The sequence below is a fragment of the Parambassis ranga genome, chromosome 2 (genome assembly GCF_900634625.1).
Source record: "Parambassis ranga chromosome 2, fParRan2.1, whole genome shotgun sequence".
Taxonomy (NCBI): Eukaryota; Metazoa; Chordata; class Actinopteri; family Ambassidae; genus Parambassis; species Parambassis ranga.
The window spans coordinates 21,895,693-21,917,235 of NC_041023.1; the positions used below are offsets into that span (position 1 = coordinate 21,895,693).

General features: G+C 43.7%; 2 protein-coding genes across 3 annotated transcripts; one reads left to right on the forward strand and one right to left on the reverse strand.

Moving 5' to 3' along the window:
• Positions 1–448: 448 nt before the first annotated feature.
• Positions 449–3,837, reverse strand: ssbp1 (single-stranded DNA binding protein 1). Its single transcript, XM_028397949.1, has 7 exons — positions 3,747–3,837; positions 3,049–3,117; positions 2,678–2,735; positions 2,238–2,378; positions 1,490–1,577; positions 1,272–1,360; positions 449–1,185 (listed from the first exon to the last, which is right to left on the reverse strand). Exons 2-7 carry the CDS (start codon positions 3,070–3,072, stop codon positions 1,142–1,144), a joined length of 444 nt encoding a protein of 147 aa, XP_028253750.1. The 5' UTR covers positions 3,073–3,117; positions 3,747–3,837; the 3' UTR covers positions 449–1,141.
• Positions 3,838–5,188: 1,351 nt separating this feature from the next.
• lamb1b (laminin, beta 1b) lies at positions 5,189–21,514 on the forward strand. Of its 2 annotated transcripts, none has more exons than XM_028398625.1 (33): positions 5,189–5,302; positions 5,574–5,749; positions 7,356–7,488; positions 9,256–9,329; positions 9,805–9,993; positions 10,069–10,132; positions 10,601–10,803; positions 10,887–11,007; positions 11,254–11,442; positions 12,171–12,347; positions 12,494–12,606; positions 12,706–12,785; positions 12,860–12,995; positions 13,081–13,239; positions 13,313–13,446; positions 13,516–13,636; positions 13,722–13,908; positions 14,067–14,210; positions 14,285–14,516; positions 14,649–14,812; positions 15,004–15,228; positions 15,334–15,551; positions 16,127–16,223; positions 17,773–18,142; positions 18,220–18,404; positions 18,597–18,838; positions 18,906–19,106; positions 19,179–19,323; positions 19,447–19,654; positions 19,816–19,957; positions 20,064–20,240; positions 20,335–20,494; positions 20,655–21,514. In XM_028398625.1, exons 1-33 carry the CDS (start codon positions 5,269–5,271, stop codon positions 20,789–20,791), a joined length of 5,337 nt encoding a protein of 1,778 aa, XP_028254426.1. In that variant the 5' UTR covers positions 5,189–5,268; the 3' UTR covers positions 20,792–21,514. The 2 variants fall into 2 exon arrangements, with proteins under 2 accessions (XP_028254426.1, XP_028254427.1); XM_028398626.1 differs by having other exon boundaries at positions 5,193–5,302; positions 5,577–5,749.
• Positions 21,515–21,543: the final 29 nt, after the last annotated feature.

Consider the following 21,543-nt stretch of genomic DNA (forward strand, 5'->3'; position numbering starts at 1 on the left):
ATCGCTCTTCTCTGTTTAAAGCCCATTCTGTCCGCCCCCCACAGCCAATCAGAAGAAAGTTAAGGAAGTCCTGCGACCAATCCGTTTAGGCCAAGAATACCTTCGAGTTAAACCCGCGCCCCCTGGAACAGAAACAGCCAATCAGCTTTTATAAGTTAAGAAAAGCTTTTAAACAGGCTTTTTCAATAATTCAAATTTTTGCTTATTTTTTACATAAATCTATATTATTATGAAATTAATAGAGACACCAGAAAGCAGTATTTGTGAAAAAATGTCTATTATAGCAACACAGAGAAATGACAGAGAAATTAAACACAGATGTGTGTGATAACAACTGAGAGGAGTGACGGGGCAGAAAGAGGTGCGAGCAGATGAAACTAAATGAAACCCATTATCAGTATAATAATTTACAGTCCTCATGATGCAAAATTAAACAAAAACTCACTCCTTTCAAATCAGCACTTTTCTTCACAGATGAACTACAGTCTGTCATGAGACATTTACATGAGCAGTGCAAGAAACATGGTTGATGTTAGGCATCCAGTCCAAGGAGCACATGAAACAAGCTGACCACTTCAAAAAATGTATTTTTTTTTAGGTTTCTTTCATCACGGTCCATACTGTAGTCAAATTACTTTTGCACGAGTGACAACTTCCTCAGTTAAAACTTGAACTTTGATTGCAACATGAGTTGAAGCTGGAGCTTGTGACCTTTTTTATTTCAATCAGCTTTTTCTTGCAGATGAGACAGGAAGCAGCTCTCAACTCTCAAAGATGTATTTAGAGATTCATCTTGCTGTGGGAAATCTGCAAATTATCACAATATCTAAAGGGTTTTTTAATCACCCATTTAAAGGGTGAATAATTCTGTTAGAGTGTAATGATGACTTCTTATATGTATATCTATACATGGTTGCTATGCACACACAGCGCAATCAGTTGAGTGCATGTTCACAACTACAGGAGAGGGTTCTTTTTGCTCCTGCTGAAGTTCTCCTCTTCCACCAGAAGGTGGCACCACAGTGACACAGTGCCCCTCTCTTTGTGGATCAGTTCTTTTACTCGGTGTCCTCAAGTTTTTTTGTACAAACAAGAAAATACAAAAAGAAGTTTGTTGGATGGAGATGACGAGGAGAAGTCTTCAGGTTCTCTCTCGCACGTTGTCGCTCAGGAAGACGATGTTGTCTGTGGAGAAAATTGAAAGCAGGAGAAGAGGAATTTTAAAGTGATGCACAGATAACCAAGGTGTTTAAGGGTGTGTTTAATCTGACCTGCGATGATGGTGGTGGCCTGACGTCTGACTTGGTTCTTGTCCACGTACTCCCCGTAGTCCAGTTTTCCCTCCACGAGAATCCGAGACCTGAAAGAGTCAAAGATTCAGTTAGCGATTCTGATTTAAAGCACATAACCATGATGACATCCAAACATCACTCAAAATACAGTAAAACACACATATTCAGAGTCATGTCTTCAGACAGGAAGTTCGTACCCTTTCTTGACATACTGGTAGGCCACATCCCTCAGACCTGGTTTGAACACTGACACACGATGCCACGTCGTCTTCTGACTGATGTCACCTGTTGTAAATCAGTTCAGTGCGCAAGAAAAAACAGCAAATATTACCTTCAGGATGTCACTTGAATAGTGTCTAAAATCTTTGGGCCTCTGTGACACTGTAAGAGCTCATTCTAAATGTTCCTGATCCTCAGCTGTACAATAAACCATTTAATTTTCCCATCGTGGGACAAATTAAGGTTTTCTTAATCTCAACACCTGCACACTTCATGTGCAGCCTTGTACAGTAACATGTAAAACAGATGCTTTGACAGAAGAGCAGCAGTTCAACCATGAATTCCATCGACAGTTATCTGCTGGCTCCATCTAGTGGCTCCCTGTGAGCTAATCTTTTTGCACTTCTCATACAAGGACATGCCGACACTGAAACGTCAAAATGTTTTTTACAAAACTCATGGAGTTACTGTCCAACTTTCCAACATGAGGGCTGTGTCCTTCAGTAAATGTATAATGTGATGGGTGTGTGAAAAGACAAACAGCGGGGAATATCAATGCAGGGTGTTGACTTGCAAATGCAGTGAGTATAACCAGACAAGTGTTGTAGCAACAGTTATGGATTACCCCGATAATAAAACTTCTGTTGAACAATATCAACAGACATAGAATACTAAACTTAAAGACCTTTGAGCAGAAGATCAAGCTGAGCAAATGTGACGTCTCACCTGTTGAGCTCATCTCTCCATCTCCAGAGCGCCACATCTCATTGGTCGCTAATGAGAAGATGGTAACGGGGTTTCGACCTTCCACTTGTCTCATCACTGGATCCTGACCAACTCGGCCTAAGAGCTGCACTTTGTTTATTGCTGCAAGAATAATCTAATGTCAAACAGTGGAGGGATTAACGACGACTACAGGAACACCTTAAAGATCAGAAACACCAGCGCCTGTTTGAGCCATAACCTCTGAATAAACATGAGGTCCATGGAAGACACTTGCAAGGAAAAAATGAAACTTTCCAAGTGGTGTTCTGGATTCATATAGAACAAAAAGCAGTGTGTTCTGTGCAGGTCAATGTCAGAGTTTCAGCTGCAGTCATGGCTCTGTAAACATGAAAATGACCATAAATATTATGAATCTAAAAGCAGACACAAATTTTACTCACATCTTTCCAAAATGAGGCTGGTGTCTGTACTCTGGTATCTCACCACCTGTCTGAAAATCTGTGAGGCAAAAAGAGGACAAGAACAGAAACATGAAAACACTGCAAAAGACACATCTTCCCGTATACATCTGTGTCTTTGTTTGTATCAACAGCTCAAAAACACATTTTATGTGTCAACAATTTTTTTTCAGATTTTTACTGCATGACTACATGTTTTAGATAGATAGATACTTTATTGATCCCTGGTTGAGGAGTTATTAAAAGCTTTTTCATCATGATGAGTAACTATAAATCGTTATCTAATTTCCTGAAGAAACTGCAGAAAAGACTGTAGCATTGTTATGGTGCAGTAAGGCTCGTTTCCTCCTTACCTGTGCTGAGGCACTTCTCAACATCTTCTCTTCTCTGTGTTGCACAAACAAACAGCAGCTCCACAAGACCTGAACACAAAAATGACAAAATAAAACCCTTAGTAAACATGTTAGAGCCTCATGGTGAGATATTAATTACAGCACAGTGAAGCAGCTTACAGAAAAATAAGTGTTTATGAAAATAAAACTAACGATTTCTAACAGGGATGCTACAGTATACAGTGAGTAGTTCAGGGGCAAAAAAACAAACCAACAACTTAATATCAAACGGCACAAAAATATGTCAACATGCAGAACACCAAATAGAACGGGCCATTTTATTTTCCACTGTTATTCTAATTTTAACCCCACCACCGTTTCGCTTTAAATCAATATGTTCAGTAGAGGGCTGTGAGGTATTTGACATTTTACCTACAATAACAAAAAAACAAGTAAGGCAGCTGCAAGCCTTTAGCTTGGACTCTGGTGGGGAGACATCCTGTAAACATGGTCTCAAAGTCAGAGCTCCGGTTTATCGCAGCAGCAACGAGGTTAAAGAGTCTCCCGCCATCACATGTAGCCACGAAATAAACCCTCAAATTAAACGTTTCTATCGATATAAGTGTATTCACGTGTTAGGGGAGCTTAACCGCAGCCAAACACTGAGATGTTTGTAGAAAACGGCACTAAAAAGAGAAAAGGTGGCTGTGAAATCTTACCAGTTGCAGCACTTCAGAAGGGACTTCGGTAACCTCACGCTGCTTCCGGTCCGTCTCCAGCAAAAGTCCGGCGTTCCACGGCGAAACAATAGAGTTCCGCTTTAAGATTAATACCGCTTAAAATATTAGAAACAGTTTAATACAACTTCTAACAATTATGCTGTTCCTAATATTTGTAAATAACGAAAATATGTCTCTTTCTACAAGAGTGTTAAGCTTTTAGAGTTGAAGAAATAGCTACATTATTATTTATTCCACTGTTTTAAATAGGGTCATTTTTGGAACAATCTGGTGTATCCCAGTTAATTATGTAAGTATTACTTAAGTCTCGGTTTACAGGAGAAAGAGCTTCAGGTTTTTGTTTCCTTTTTAGTTTTTCCTGTAAGAGACTGTACATGCGCTGAAGTGTAGTTTAAAGTCAAAGTCAGCTTTATTGTCAAATCTGCTATATGTGCTGGACATACAGAGAATCGACATTGCGTTACTCTTCACTCCGCAACATATAACATATAGCTAAAAACTTAAGATAAATATAAAGTGTAAAAAAGTGTAACTACAATGAGGGAAGGGGGAGAAAGTGGGGCACAGCAGGGAGAGAGTTTAGCTTCCTGACAGCCTGGTGGATGAAGCTGTCCCTCAGTCTGCTGGTCCTGGCCCGGAGGCTGCGCAGTCTCTTTCCTGATGGCAGCAGACTGAAGAAGCGGTGTGAAGCCCCTGCTGCTCATCCTTGCTATCAAATTACTATTCCTACTTATGGAAAGACGATTAAGCTAAAGAAGCGGTGTGAAGGGTGGGTGGGGTCTCCTATGATGCAGAGGGCCTTTCGGGTGAGACGGCTGTTGTAGAGGTCTTGGAGGGAGGGGAGAGGGGCGCCGATGATCCTCTCAGTTGCTCTCACTATGCGATGAAGCGTCTTCCTGCAGGTGGCGGTGCAGGCTCCGTACCACACAGTGATGCAGCTGGACAGGATGCTCTCAACAGCCCCTCTGTAGAAGTACTTGAATTTATTTTATTGTGACATTTTATACTTCTGCTTAATTATTTTAATAACACAAATAACACTTTTGTTATGTGTTTATGTTTATTATATCCGTTTTCTTACTTATCTGCTTGGTTTATTTTAGCAAACTAAATCTGATTTACTTATAAGTTTATAGCATATATTTCATAATAAATAGCATTGTTTACTTTCCTAATAAGTCACGCCTCTTTTCCATAAAAATAATAAATATTTTATAATAATTCACATATAAAATCATCAATATAATTATTAATTATATCACGTAATGCCCTAACCTCGGCATTGTTTCTGTCCTACCAGCAGAGGGTGCGCTTGTTTTGCAGCTCGCTGTGGCGCGCCGCTGACAGGCGGGGTGGAGTCAGATGGTGGGATGCGAAGTTTCCACAAGACAACTCCCTCTGACTCTGACTTCACACACACATTCATCAGCACACAGACAATCTCTGCTGCTGGAGGCATCGACATCTCGGACTGGAAGCGGTTAATGCGCGGCTGCTGGAGATGTCCCTCATAATCCACATTTTAACCTCTCTGGGTGAGTTCTGATTGGGTGAATGTTGTTTGTGTGAAAACATGCTGAGAGGAGTTTCATCCTGTTCGTAATGAGAGACATATGCAAGCTATTATTTCCCACTGTTGTGTTCCAAGAAGCTGAGAGGTAAATAAAACTTGGTGCAGTTTCCCACAGCTGCTCAGTCAAATCATGAAGCCATGTGATTCTAGTTTAAATAAACTGAACTCACTCTGCGCTGCTACTGGACTGCTTTAAAACCAACAACACAACATGTGGTGTCATCTCCTCCCAGCAGTCCTATGGCGTCCTGCCCGGGCCCTGCTGCCAGAGTTCGCGGATGTCTGCACTGAGGGCAGCTGTTACCCGGCTACAGGTGACCTCCTGATCGGCCGGGCGCACAAACTTGGCGCCTCCTCCACCTGCGGCCTGAAGCAGCCTGAGCGCTTCTGCATCGTCGGTCATCTGGAGGTAAGAGAGGAGAGCTGTGCTGCTGCTGGAACAGAGGAGTGTTAAACCACTTTGCTACTGATGTGGAAACCCTGAGCCCCGGAGTGCAGTTTGAGAATGTTGATCATATATCACAGCTCTGCAGAGACAGTCATAACTTTGAGTGAAATCTTGAAGTTTGAAAAATAGAGTGAAAAGACTGACTTTGTGAGGAGTTGTGGGAGTTTAAATGTGTTTAGCTACATATTACATGGCCTTTGTGTAATTTATAACATATACAGCATGATAAGTAAATACTTCAGATTACGTTATTATTTAATGTAACACTCAATAAATGTGTCTTTCACACAGTAGTGCTACCTGAAGTTGGCTGAATCCAGCAAAAAGGATGAAAACAGAACATATATGTGAAAACATTCTAGGTATTGATTAGGGGAAAAGTAACACTTACTCCAGTGTGATTAAGTTTTGTGTCTTTCATACAACCTATGTCACATCTTTCATCAGCTGTTAATTTTACATTTCTTTTACATTTCTTAAAAATCCACACTGAACTCAAGCTGTTCTCTTGCTTCATTCCAGCATCAGTATTGATTAATTAAATTTGTTGAGGGCTCATTTGAAGTCTGTGCTGATGACAGCACACGGGTCAGCTCTCCCTCTCTGGGTTCATTAATTAGGTGTAGCAGCTCCGCTGACCTTGAAGATGATATTTTAATGACAGAATGATTATGAACACAGAGGACAGCTGATGTCAGAGCTATGGATGAATGCATGAAGCCTCATTAAGTGTATGTGAGGCTACATATGACATGATATGTTTGTGTGAGAGCATGCACATGTACAGTGTCTGCTTGCTGTCTTGTTGAGTGGGAGTTCAGACATTCCCCTCCACAATAAAAGCACTGTGTGCCTCACAATCCTGGCCCTGTGTGCATGTGGGGTGGGGGAGAATAAGGGGATATTCTCTTATTATCAGACACCCTTTGGCGAGTTCGATGTGCATGTGTGTGTGAATGTGTGTGGGGCCTTTCTGAGGATGAGCACAGTCCTCAAGTATGAGCTCGGGAGGGTGGAGGAAGTCCGGCATTTCTACACTAAACACTGCTGAGTGCAGACACTTATCGGGACCCCGCTCACATTTCAACACAGACACAGTTGGCCTGGAGCGCAGTGGAATTCTGAAACTTGGCCTGTTTATTCACACACTGTGGATTATTTTAGAGTTTGGATTGTGTACATGCCAAACCATCTGGTGTGCAGATCTCAGAGGTGCATTACTAAACAGCTTCAGCACACTATGATGTACACTTTACATCACTTAACCCCTTCCAGCTGATTAGCCAGTTAAACTAGCAACATCTGTGAACCCCTTAACACACAAATCATCCAGTAAAGACATGAATTAACAACCAAAATTACAATATTTATATTGTGAAATGTGACATTTTGCTGCTCTCCTCATCTTTTATGAATGGAAACTGAATTTATATATATATATATATATATATACTATAAATAATGACATAAACTATAACAACAAAGACCCAGAACCATCATCAAAATGTGAATTCCCTGTTTTGAGGATTTAACACCTTAACAACCATTCACCATTTCTGCCCATCAGGAGGAGAAGAAGTGTTTCCTGTGCGACTCCAGACGGATGTATAGTGAGGACAACCCCAGCAGCCACACCATCAAGAACGTGGTCACCACCTTTGCCCCCAACCGCCTTAAGACCTGGTGGCAGTCAGAGAATGGTGAGAGCTGAGAAACAGGGGAAAAAGAAGAAGAAGAAGGTGTTTGTTGTCAAATTAGAGGCAGAAAGCGAAGGTTCCTGTGTGAGCGTCCAGTCAGGCTGTTCTCATGGGAACTCTCAGCTCAGTAATGACTAGACAGGAGATCACAGAGACCCTTATTGCAGCCAATTGGAGGAGGTTTGTGTGTGTGTCTGGGGGGGCCTTACAGGTGTGCTGAGGAGAACAGCTGTGCAGGTATAGAAACAGATGTGTGTCATCACAGGGACACACAAAGCGGCCCTTTAAAGTGGAAAAAAGGAAGTGTGTAATAAGACAGGAGGGCCCCCCTTGGCTCCACGCTGGGAACAAGTTATTATAACTGCATCTCACATCACATGTTCCACTGTGATACACACACGCGAAGGACAGAACATCTGCACACATACCAAGATTTGCACAGATAAAATAAAAACCTCAAAATATATTTGGTTAAACAGTTAAATAGACTTGCAAGAAACAGTCACAGGTGGAGGACGTGTTTTTTTTCTTCACATTTCCAGAGTTTGTGAGCCAGTTAGCCGTACCGTTCTCCTCTTGTTTTGCCGGATATAACGCTTAGCTGACTCCCAACAGCCCGTTGCCACTGCTGGATGTCAGGATCCGGACCTAGGTCTCCTCTCACATAAATAAACATAAGTCCACCTGATTCACAATGAGCAACAGCCAGATTCCTCCCCGGTTTAAATAAACACATCGCAAGTTTGGGTTGCTTCAAGCGAATAACTATTCCATATAAACCGTCCAACCGTTACAATGAATCCTCATCATAACCGGATCCCTGAAAGGAACCGCATGGCAGCAGGTTCCACACATCTCTTCCCACGTTCGCATGTTCCTGCAGAGTGGTGGGAATCTGTCAGAGTGTGAGTCATAGCGGCAGCGGCGGCCAGAAGTGCAGATGGCTCTGAGGCAGCAGGAAGCTGCAGACACACAATGGCTTCACATGGGATTTCCTAATTCCTCCTCAGCAGTCCTCAAATTCCATTTTGGCATCTAAGCTGCTGTTGCTGTAAAAGTTTTAAATATAAACTCTAATCGTTTTGTACAGTGTGCAAACAAATAAACCGCTCTTTTACATTTTTTAATATGGTGGAAACTATAAATTACTCTACTGCTTCTATGAAACCTTTAAATTAAATTTCTAAAAAGATAGCAACTTAATATTTCCTATAGACCTCGATCACACTTTGATTGAATTTGACAGGATAACTTTAAGAACTTGTTAGCTTCCTAATAGCGAGCTGAACTTAAACTGGCCAGATGAATCCTATGGACATAGATGTTAACACAAAGATTTTCTTTCTAGCTGTTTTCCCACACACTAAACATCAGCATGGGATTATTGTTAGTCATGCTAGTTTTATTTCCATGCTCTGTGCCACCATTCTTCATGCATTCTTTAGCTAACATTGGAATGCTAACACTTAAAATGACAATACAAAGAGTATATCATATTCAGTTCATCATTAGTTTGGTAAGAAGTCATAATATTTGGGCAAATTGTTATTTCATGCTCTAATAATTTCAGCTATGAGAAAATGATACTGAGTGCAATAAAATCCAGATCCAGGAGTTTAAAATGGATTAGAGTCATATCTGACTGTTGCCAGAAAACACCCTGACTGAGTGTGAGAATGTGAGTCTGGAGTGTGATGTTTGTGAAATCTTACAAATGGAAACACTTTAACTGTTCATTTCCTGTCTGGTTGTGTTTCCCTTCTGTTGTAGGGGTGGAGAATGTGACCATCCAGCTGGACCTAGAGGCCGAGTTTCATTTCACACACCTTATCATGACCTTCAAGGTGTCTGTTTTCTCTCTCTAACACACCCCCACACCCACACAAACACACTCATACAGTATATATCATACTAATACTCCCATACCCACGGAGATAAACACGAGTGGACAGCTGTTTGAAAATCGTCCTGGTCTCTGGAGAATAGTGGGAAGAGGAGGAGGACAACGGGGAGGGAGATGCTGCTCGCCCCTCATTGTCACACAGTGGGCTGTGATGCAGGCCAGCTGGAGTCATGCCTCTGGTCAACACTGGAGCTCTACATCAGAGTCCAAACACACTTCAAGACATGCATGCAACATGCAACATACACCCTGTCCTATCCACCACCCTCCGTACACCACTGAACTACGGTTCAGTGGTGAACTACGGTTAAGCCATTTTTTCACAAAAATAGATTGTAAAGATGAAACTGTTTTTGTCAGATCATTTCTGATTCAGCAACATTAGTCACATCAAACCTTTCTGTATCTGTTCACAGACGTTTCGTCCAGCTGCCATGATAATCGAACGGTCTATGGACTTTAAGAGATCATGGCAGGTCTATCGATACTTTGCCTATGACTGCGAGGCGTCCTTCCCCGGCATTTCCACCGGGCCCATGGTCAGAGTGGACGACATCGTCTGTGACTCCCGTTACTCAGATATTGAACCATCCACTGAGGGAGAGGTGAGTTTGATTTTGCGAACTTTTGTTTAGAACTCATGTACAAGTTTTTGGGTTCATTTTTTTTTCTGTTTTTAGGTGATATTTCGGGTCCTGGACCCCGCCTTTGAGATTGAGGACCCCTACAGCCTGAGGATACAGAGTAAGCTGCTCCTGAATGGCCATTATCAGCTTCATAAACATTTTCTTTGCTATTTTTCACTCTAAAGTTACTTTTCATAATTTATTTAAAGTAAAATGAAATGAAATCATCAAGTTAATGCAGAACAAAATATATAAAAAAGATTTGATTCCTCTAGTCTGATACTGTTGGCCTGAAGCAGGTCAGCAGGGGTCAGAGGTCAGGCGTGAAGAATTTCACATGTGGAAGCAACACAGACTTTGTATACTCACCTACATCCAGTCTGACACACACACACACACACACACACACACACACACACACACACACACACACACACACACACACAGAGAGGCCTCATGTTAAGTATGACTTGAATGCAGTGGGTGTATAAAGGCCTGGAGGTCTGGAGCTTTGATTTGAGCAGAGTCAGAGATATAATAAAATCACAAACAACCCTGCCTCAGATGTGTGTGTGTGTATGTGCAGACATGCTGAAGATCACCAACCTCCGAGTTAAGTTCATTAAGCTCCACACGCTGGGCGACAACCTGCTTGACTCTCGCGACGAGGTGACGGAGAAGTACTACTACTCCCTCTACGACATGGTCGTCCGCGGGAACTGCTTCTGTTACGGTCACGCGTCTGAGTGCGCTCCAATCGACGGAGCACCGACAGGAGCTGAGGGCATGGTAACAACATCTTTACTTTATTAGAGCTGTCAGAAAAAAAGAAAACTGTGTTTAATTTAGTAATAATTCATTTGTGTGTGTAGGTTCATGGCCGCTGTGTGTGTAATCACAACACTGAGGGACTGAACTGTGAGCGCTGTCAAGACTTTTACCACGATCAGCCTTGGAGACCTGCAGAGGGGCGAAACACCCACGCCTGCAAGAGTAAGAACATAACAACATACATTTGATGCTTCAACAAGTAGCTGGTTAGCGTAGCTTAGCATTCTGTTTTATATTATATCTTTATTTTTTAAAGTAATTAGAACAAAAAATGAAAAACTGTGTCCAACCATATCAGGGTAGTTGCTTTTCCTTGTTTCCAGCATGTATGCTAAGCTAAGCTAACTGTTCACATTTGCATGTTGTGGTAACTTTACAACTGTTCTCCTTTTTTGTCTTTGCTCTCAGAGTGTGAGTGTAACCAGCACTCCACATCATGTCACTTCGACCTGGCCGTGTACATGACGACCAGCAATGTGAGCGGAGGCGTGTGTGAAGACTGTCAGCACAACACGGTGGGCCGACAGTGCGAGCAGTGTGCGCCTTTCTTCTACCAGCACCCCAACAGAGACCTGAGGGACCCCAACATCTGTGAACGTATGTCCAACACATGCCCTCTAAATAGTTCCTCCACTCATTACAAGTGTTAAAAGCCTTACTTACAAACCACCTGCAGCTGAACTGTGCTAAAGCCTCTGTAGCAAAGAAGCAGTCGTGATTGTAATTACTATGTACTGAGTACAGATGAAACCGGTGCTGTAAAATGAAACACCGCCTCCCCGTTTTACCTCCCACTCTCCTTTACTCTTTACAGGACTTGTCCTTTAAATTATACACTGCTGCTGCTTAGCTCTTCATTATCTTCTCTCTCACTAAAAACTTCATTTATTTGGAATTTATTGAGGGTAGCTTGACTATTTGATGACCTTTTTGCTGTATTTTTTGACATCACGTTTTTGTTAGGAAGTATTTAACAGGAGCTGTTCCTTCAGATTCTGACAAGCGCATAATTATCTCATAATAAAATCACAATATAGTCCACATTGTACTTAATTTGGATTCCTTAGAAAGTTGCATATATAACGGTTTCAGACTGATGTTCATACATTGGAAGGATAGCTCTGATTTCAGTTTGTACAGATTATTAATTTGTTACATAAATAGTTCAAAAGTTCTTAATAATCTCCATAAATGCAGGAATAGATTTGCCCAATTTCCTTTTAACGAAGAGGATAACATCATCTGCATAGAGAGACAATCCAGTTGCACTACACGTACATAGGTATGGAATCACATTTCACATCTCACCTTCTACGTCTCCACAGCATGTAACTGTGACCCGGCCGGCTCTTTGGAGGGCGGACTGTGTGACTCACGCACCGACGTGGCTGCTGGATTGATCTCAGGTCAGTGTCGGTGCAAAGCCAACACGGAGGGAGAGCGCTGTGATAACTGCAGACAGGGACACTATGGAATGGGACAAGGACCAGAAGGCTGCCTGGGTAAGAAAAACCAGCTGTGTCAGAAGTATTGTCTGTTAGGTAAACACAGTATATTTGTAATGACAGTTCTATGACACAAATAAGTGCAAAAAGACAAACTTTACAGTCAGTTTGTTGCTTCATTGTGTCATTACGTGTTTTGGCAGCTTGTACCTGTAGCCCGCTGGGAACACTGCCGGGAGGAAACTCCTGTGATTCAGTCACAGGAAGTTGCTTCTGCAAACGGCTTGTTGATGGACACAACTGTGATCAGTGTCTGGTACAAATCTAAACACAACTCTCTGACTTAGTTTGGATATTTTTAAAGCCCATTGTGGGTTTGTATGAGTCACAAACGTCTGCTTTCTGTTCTTTCCAGCCACAGCACTGGGGTCTCTCCAATGACATGGACGGCTGCAGGCCATGTGACTGTGACCAGGGCGGGGCTGTCAACAACAAGTAGGTGAACATCCAAAGCTAATGCTAATAAAACAGCAAAATATATTAGTAACATTTCCCACCTGTCTCCACAGCTGTGACCCTCACTTAGGACAGTGCGTGTGCAGGGAACACATGTTTGGACGACGCTGCGACCAGGTCGAGTCCGGCTTCTACTTTGTCGCACTGGATCACTACACTTATGAGGCCGAAGATGCCAAGCATGGACCTGTAAGTTCAACGTCTACTTTAGTAAGGTCTTTTCATCATTTATACATGGACTGCAGGTGTGTGAATGTCTTTTTCTCTCTGTCAGGGTGTGACATTGGTACCAAGGCCTTATCCTCTGAATCGAAGTCCCACATGGACTGGTATGGGCTTTGTTAATGTGCCAGAAGGAGCCTATCTAGAGTTCTACATCAACAACATCCCAGAGTCCATGGACTATGACATCCTTATCCGCTATGAGCCACAGGTAACAGCACATTTATTGTTAGCTTAGTTTAGATCTGGATACAGTAAACGCTGTATGCCTGTGTCTGTTTCAGCTGCCAGAGCAGTGGGAGCAGGTGAACATCCGAGTGCAGCGCCCGGTCTACAACCCTCCCAACTACTTGAGTCACTGCAGCAACTCCATCCAGAGCGGAGACGAGCAGTCCATCTCTCTACCTCCTGGATCCAGGTAAAACAGGTGTCGTCTGTCGCTGTAACACACTTACACCACACGCTCTTACTGTCTGTTGCGTTTCAGGCATGTGCTGCTGGTGAGGCCGGTGTGTTTTGAGAAAGGGCTCAACTACACGGTTCGACTCAGCCTGCCTCTCTACTCCTCAGTCAGCTACGTCCAGAGCCCATACACGCTCATCGACTCTGTACGTTCAATTTTCTTTGAAGTTTGAACGTGAGCTTCCTGAGGTGCTTCAGATTTTTAGTATGGTTTCCACTTCCGTATTGTAGTTGGTGCTGATGCCACGGATCAGAGAGCTGGACATGTTCCACGGGGTTGATGGAGAAGAGGCATGGGATACTTTCCAGCGCTACCGATGTCTGGAGAGCAGCCAGAGTGTTGTCAAAAGACCCATGACCGACATCTGCAATGACTACATCTTCAGTGTGTCAGCTCTGCTGCACAAAGGAGCCATGGGTATGGATATATATATTTATATATAGAGAGCTCCTTTTTCTATCTCGTGTCTATCTAGGACTGAGGCTTGGGCTTGTTTTGTGTCTCTTTGGTCTGTAAACAAGATGCTAATATTCTTAGTAGCTCATGATGTTAGCAAGTCTGTTTTCTTCTTACAGCATGCCAGTGTGACCCTCAGGGTTCGCTCAGCGCTGTGTGTGATTCCAGTGGAGGTCAGTGCGAGTGTCGGCCCAATGTTGTCGGCAGGAACTGCGACCACTGCGCACCGTCTACGTTCCAGTTCAGCCCCGCGGGCTGCAAACGTGAGTATCACAGCAGATGCTGCTTGATTATCTGCCGTTATAGATTTCTCATAAACGTGTAATTTGTCCTGCAGAGTGCAACTGTGACCCTCAGGGTTCGGCCTCTGCCTTCTGTCATGAAGCGACTGGCCAGTGTGAGTGCATAACCGGGGCAACAGGTCGGCAGTGTTCCCACTGCCTCCCAGGATTCTGGGGCTTCCCTCAGTGCCGACCGTGCCAGTGTAACGGCCACAGCGAGTACTGCCACCCTCAGACCGGAGAGTGTCAGGGCTGCAGAGACTTCACCACCGGCCACCACTGTGAGAGGTACGATGTGATGGCAGCTTCTATTAATGTTGGTTCTATAGGTGCAGACATTCGTACTTAACTTTTCCCTGAGACCTAAATGAGGAGAGCTGATATATTTATGCACTTAAATGCATTTTCCTTTACTTCCAGGTGTTTGGATGGTTACCATGGTCACCCAGAGTTGGGTTTGGGTGGCCACTGTCGCCCATGTATGTGTCCAGATGGGCCGCGAAGTGGGCGTCAGTTTGCTGACAGCTGTTACCTTCTGGATAACACCAACCAGCTGGTGTGTGTGTGCAGCCGCGGCTACAAAGGTACAGATTTGTTTTATGTAAGCAGCCCTCAAGAGCGGTTTAATGTCATCACCTCACACACACATCACATATTACAAACCCAAACAACCCTTCAGCCCCCCTGTAATTAGCACATTGGCTTCTTTATGTTAAAGTGGAAAAAAAACTAAAAACAAAAATACTCTGATCTCCTGCTTTCTGTTCTTGCTCAGGTGCCAGGTGTGATCAGTGTGCCCCCGGGTACTTCGGGAACCCTCTGGTGCCCGGTGGGCGCTGCATGCCCTGCCAGTGTAACAACAACATCGACATGCACGACCCAGAATCCTGTGACAGTCGCACAGGTGCCTGTCTTAAATGCCTGTACCACACGCACGGCCATGGGTGCCAGCACTGTAAACTGGGTTACTACGGCAACGCTGACACACAGAGCTGCAGGAGTGAGTGTGATTCTGAGTTTCTAAACCAGATGTGCACCGAAAATGAACTGCAGGGTGTTTTAAATGTAATAAAAATGTGATTATGCTCCTTCCATCTCGGTGCAGAATGCATGTGTTACTCGCTGGGGACGGTACCTCAGGCTTGTTCTTCTCCAGACGAGTGTCAATGCAACCAACGCAGCGGTCAGTGCCCCTGCCAACCAAACGTGGTAGGTCAGAATTGCGACCGCTGCGCTCCTGATACGTGGAACATCGCCAGTGGGGCGGGGTGCCAGCGCTGTGACTGCGACCCCATGCACTCCATCGGATCCTCCTGCAATGAGGTGAGTCAGTGCTGTGGTGAAAATTTAACGTTACTTTTGGCTAAGAACAAAAAATATTAAAGTTTGTTGAAAAATAGGGAAAACAAACCACCCAGCAACTCATTGCATCGTTTAATCACTGGACCAGCTGCTCCCTGAATATGATTCATGGTGGAAGTTAACCACAACATTTTGTCTCTTAATGATCTGTTGTTGCCAAACTTACTGCTACACAATGTGGCGACTGATGAAGAAACTTTCCCTCAAGCAGTCGTCCCATCTAATCACACAAAGAACTCTGTTTGTGTAATTTCTGTTTGATATATAGACTCCAGCTGTTTGGGAATTGGTCCTGTCTCTGTTTTCAAAAAACTACATGGAAAGACCTGAAGCACACACACACAAACAGACATTTTTGAGTTTCTGTGTTTACTGGCTGCTCTCCATCAGAGGAAGGAAGTCTCAGAATACACTGTGGGATAACAGTGTACGGACTGACTCTAACAAACTACAAAGCTGCATTGTGTCTGCATGTGAAGGCTTAAGAAATACTGCATGGACATGACTGTATTGTGTTGTTGCTCCCTTTTTTGTAGGTGACAGGGCAGTGTGTGTGCAAACCAGGTTTTGGTGGACGGACATGTCAGGAGTGCAAAGAGCTCTTCTGGGGGAATCCAGTGGTCAAATGTCATGGTAAGACATCAGGAAGCATCGGTGTGTCGTACAGAAATGGCTGAAAATTGCCAGCTATGGTGCCTCTAAGACAACAGTCCATGCAGCTATACTAACTGCACATGAAGTACATCTATTCAGTTGTTTTTTGTAGGTCATATTTTAGTTTTCTTGTCCACAGATACTGATTTTATTCACAGCCAATTTAAAGCAGCCAAAAAAAGGAAAGCTACTGACTAACTGGTGAACATAACTCCCCTCAAGCTCCAAAAAACAGAGCGAGCAGGTTGCCTTGACAACTTAACAAGTGATCATTGTACAGTTTGTTTATGCTGCCCCCAAGTGGCGATAACATTTCTCTGTGCTTAGGAACTCAAATCAAAGGTATTAACACCCAACAAGCCGTGCTTTTCTGCTCATTTGTGTGGACCTCATTATGCAGCTGCAGCTTTGAATAACCCTCCACATGGCTCCGCAGCTCTGAAGCAGCTTGTTGGCACTCTGCTTCTACTTCTGATTCTCAGAATTCAAGTTTTACGGTCTGTCAAACAAACTGCTGAAGAGTGTCTTACAGTAGCTGGCTCACCCTCAGAGAGAAAAGGCAAGGAGGGGCCGGGAGGGAGGGGATCTGGGAATGACCTCTGCTCATGAGAACCAGATGTTCTCCAGAGCATTTTCGTCATGGGCAAACACCCAGAGGACCCAGGAATTCTGAATTATTCCCGCTGTAATCCCAAATGGCCTCTTCAGCTGGTAGACCAGCTGGACCTCGCTTCCTATTAGCACAGATGAGGCACTAATGCAACGATCCATGGGAACTAAGTGGTCACTGCAGTGAGAAATGTGTGGGCGCTATACGGTGTCATGTGTTAAAGATGCAGTTTGTTTTATGGGCAGATTTAGATGTCAGAGGTTAAAAATGTTTTTCATTGGCATCCTTGTGTGCGTTTTATGATTTAAGACGACAAAAAGGAGTGAGAGTTATTGGTATGTGCCTGTCGCATGGCTTGTCTCAGCCACTAGCCCATAATCACTAAGTGTTGTCTGTCTTTAACAAGGTTCTGAAGACAGGCATAATATTTCACAATACTTCAAACAAGACCCTCAACATCTGAACCCATAAATTACACACAAATTATTGCAGCAACGCCGATGATGGAAACTCTGCATTCCTTCATCCTTACTCAAACAGCCCTCCTCCTGCTTCTTCTCTGTGCAGTGACCCAAACCTAAGAGATCAGCGTGACCTCTGAGGTTATGTTCATGTCTAAGTTTATTTACAGTAGGTGAACGGGGGCTGAGTAAACTTTATTTTCAAATTACTTATTTCCCTGAGGAGACAGACATACTTGAAAACTATTAAACTCCTTCTATAAGCCCTCCTTTTGTGATACATCACAGTAATGGTCAGTGTCTTTTTAGTACTTGGTACTTTAGTACTTACTTTAGTATTGGTTGTAGTTTCACGCCTCACAAATGCTAATATATAATAATGCTATTATGTATAAATAGGCAGCTAACATTAACACTTTAATTTTAACTATAAATAAATTAACCTCTGTGTTTCCAGCTTGTGACTGTGACCCGCGTGGCATCTCCAGCGAGCAGTGTCATCGGGCCACAGGACAGTGCACCTGTCTAGAGGGCTTCTCAGGCCCACGGTGTGACAAGTGCGCCCGGGGTTACCACGGAGAGTTCCCCAACTGTGAACCCTGTCACCAGTGCTTCCCTGTCTGGGACACCGTGGTTGGTGAGCTGACCAATCAGACAAAACGTCTGGAGGCCCAAGTCACCGAGCTCCAGACCAGCGGCGTGACGGCACCGTACAAAGATTTAGTCAGCAGCCTGGACAGGAACATCAAGGCTGTCAGAGAGATAGTGGAGAGTAACCCTGCAGCTGTGAAGCTGGATCAGATACAGGAGCTTATGCAACAGATTACGTACGTACCCAAACAAAAAGAAGCTCATTCATGGTCATAGCCGGCACAATTTCATCACTGTTTCATTGTGTTTCCAGTGGTGTGATGTCTTACCTCAACGGAAAGCTGAACACCAGCGAAGAGACCTTAAACTTTATCCACAGTGAAGCTAATGCCACTGATGCTAACTTGGACGCGCTAACAAATGAAGCCAACCAGCTGGAAATGAGGGTGAAGGAGCTGAGACGGCAAGTGCACAACATCAAGAACGCCAACATTCATGGTGAGAATTCAAACTGCAGTGGAAACAAGGTGCTCCTTTAAACTTCAAGCGTACACGGAAACAAGCACAACATAATGCTTCGGATTTAAGCTTAATATCTGAAAAATATCTTATCAGATAGGATTTAGCATTTTATTTACTATTTATTATATTTATTTTGTATTCCACTTCTCTAACTTTGCATAAATTCAGGTGCCCTGGAGACAATTTCGGCTGCACACATGCAGTCTAAGATTGCAGAACTCCATGCCAATGCCTCCACCAGCGATAGTGGCAACACATTGGCGCAGTCAGCGGCAGTACAAAAAGCCACTAACGACAAACTCAGCACAAGTCAAAAGGAATTTGACAGAAAGCACCAACGAAACACACAGAAGCTGGACAAGCTGTCCAAAGAGCTGGACAAATTTGACCTGTCTCCACTCAGTGAAAAGGTGAGAAGCATTAGAGGACCCGCACTGTCTTGCTGACAAGATACTACAAACATATCCTTCTCTGTAGACATGCGGTGGTGCAGCTAAAGGTGATGACTGCGCTTCCTGTGGCGGGCTGGGTTGCGTTGGTGAGGATGGAGCGCCTCAGTGTGGAGGAGAAGGGTGCAGCGGACTCGTCACAACTTCTCAAACTGCTCTCAAATCAGCCAAGAACCTGGACCAGGAGATCCTGGCAGCGATGCAAGAGGTGGACAAGCTCTCCAGGCTGGTAAGTGAATGTGTCAGAATAACTGCAGGGTGATGCAATGCTGGGTTTCTGAGTGTGTGTGTTTTTGTTTAGGTCTGGGAAGCTAATGTCCGAGCAAACGAGGCCAAGGTGAACGCTTTGGAGGTGCTAAAACAATCCAACCGCAGCAAAGAGCGTGTGGAGCAGAGCAACGAGCAGCTCCGCAACCTCATTAAAGAGATACGAGACCTCCTCACCAGTAAGTGCACCTCAAAGAGACCCCATGGAGGAAATGTGTTTAGTTTTACATACCGCTTTCATGGAGCTTCTGTAGGATGACAACAATTTTAAGTGTCATCCCATTCTGTTTGTCATAATCCAGATGATAAGGCAGATGTGTCCGTGATTGAGGCGGTTGCCAACGAGGTGCTAGCTATGAAGATGCCTGCATCAACGGAAAGGCTGCAGGAGCTGACGAAGGAGATCAGGGAGAAGGTCAGGACTCTGACCAGTGTGGAGAAGATCCTCAGTCAGAGTGCTAAAGACATCCACGCTGCGGAGAGGTTACTGAAGCAGGCCAAGGCTGCCAGGTAACAAACATAGATCACAAAGGAGGAGCTGGAGGTCTGAATGATAAAAAAAGGACCATGTAAAATAAATCAGTAATATTACGTTTCTATATATATATTCTGTATATTACATGCTCAGAGTATTGATAAACAGAGATTAATACACACTTTCTGTACAACAGTGAGAAGGCATCTAACATGAAGGACACAACAGACAAAGTGAAAGCAGCCCTGAATGAGACTGAGCACGCTCAGAACACCGCAATGGATGCTATCCAGCTGGCCCAGATTAACACTAAGGGCACGCTGGACCTGCTGATCTCTGTGAGTCTGAGCTCTCAGATGAGGCAGAAACAGTGCTGTGTTCTATATCTTTAAAAAAATAATCATACAAAGCTGAACCACAGTCTCAAATGTGTGTGTGCGTCAGGTGGAGTCAGAGACGGCCACATCAGAGCTGAAGCTCAGTAACACCACAGGCCGCCTGGTGCAGCTGGAGAGGGAGGTGGGCCTGTTGAGACAGAACAACCTGGAGATGAGCCAGCTGATGGAGAAGGCTGACTGGCTCACTGAGCAGGCCAAACAGAACGCAGAGGAGGCACAGCAGGTCACACACACACACACACACACACACTTATCAGTACCTTCTAAAACAGGTTTTCAATGTTGTTTGATTTCTTGCTACTGCTATTTTTGTGTAGGAGTTTGATGATGAGTTGAGTGACAAATTCAAGGTGGTGGAAGAGCAGGTGGATGATAAAGGGGAGTCGGTGCTGCAGGCAAAGAGGAGAGCAGATGAACTGCAGCAGGAGGCCCAAGAGCTGCTGGCTCAGAGCAGCAGCAAGCTGCAGCGCCTTGGAGGTGCCCATTTGTACTTTTCTAATACATTAGAAGTGTGTTAAAAAAAAAGAAAAAAGAGGTGGTCTGCACACTTACAGTGAGAGACAGCCACAAGAAATCAGATCTGTTTTCTTTTTTAACAAACATGTACTCACTTTCTGTGTGCGCCGTGTGTTTTCAGAGCTGGAGGTCTCCTACGAAGCCAACCAGCGCATCCTGGAGGCCAAAGCTGCAGAGCTGGCCCAGCTGGAGCGAGTCGTCCGCACCATCCTGGATGAGATCAGCTACAAAGTCACCCTGTACAGCACCTGTGTTTGATGAAATCCTCACCTGGACTGTAGGTTCTTAAAGCGTGTCGCTCCCAGCTGTCTGCTCCCATTGGTATCTGTTTAGCAAAACACTGTAATATTTTTAATCGGACTTTGTCAGTGCCACAAAGTGTTATAATCGACATAAATCAGCTTTAAAGCTGCCGAAGACACTTAAAGTATTGGAGGAATGACATCACAGTTAAACCACTAAAAGCCAGTCGGACCTCAGTTCAAATTTCAAAAGCAGCTAAATGATGAGTTGGATGTATTATGGTTTTATCACTTTGTTAAGATATACTGTAATTTAATACTAAGTGTTACCAGGAGGCACCACAAACCTGACCACAGGTAAGGAGCAGAGAGATAACAGACAAATGTAGTCTTACAGAGATGATGACGTCCATCCAGCTAGGCCAAAAGTCATTCTGTTTTCCCCTGCAAACCTTTAAACATTAACATCAACATAATCTCTATTGCAGCTTCACTGGTTCAACTTTATTAATTCAATTCACACTATGTGATGCAAATATTAAAGTTTTAAACTAACAAGACCAAAGATTATATATTATTATGTATGGTGCTACCAAAAAATTATTAAAGTTGAAAGGACCTGCTGAAGCATGTTTTTTATGTGTTTGTATATGATTTTTCCTCAGTGTTAAAAATCATTGTATCATCAAAGCGGTTGGTATTTGTGCGAAAAATACCAAATAAAACTCACCTTTACATAATTAGTTTAGAACTTTTTGTACATTTTTT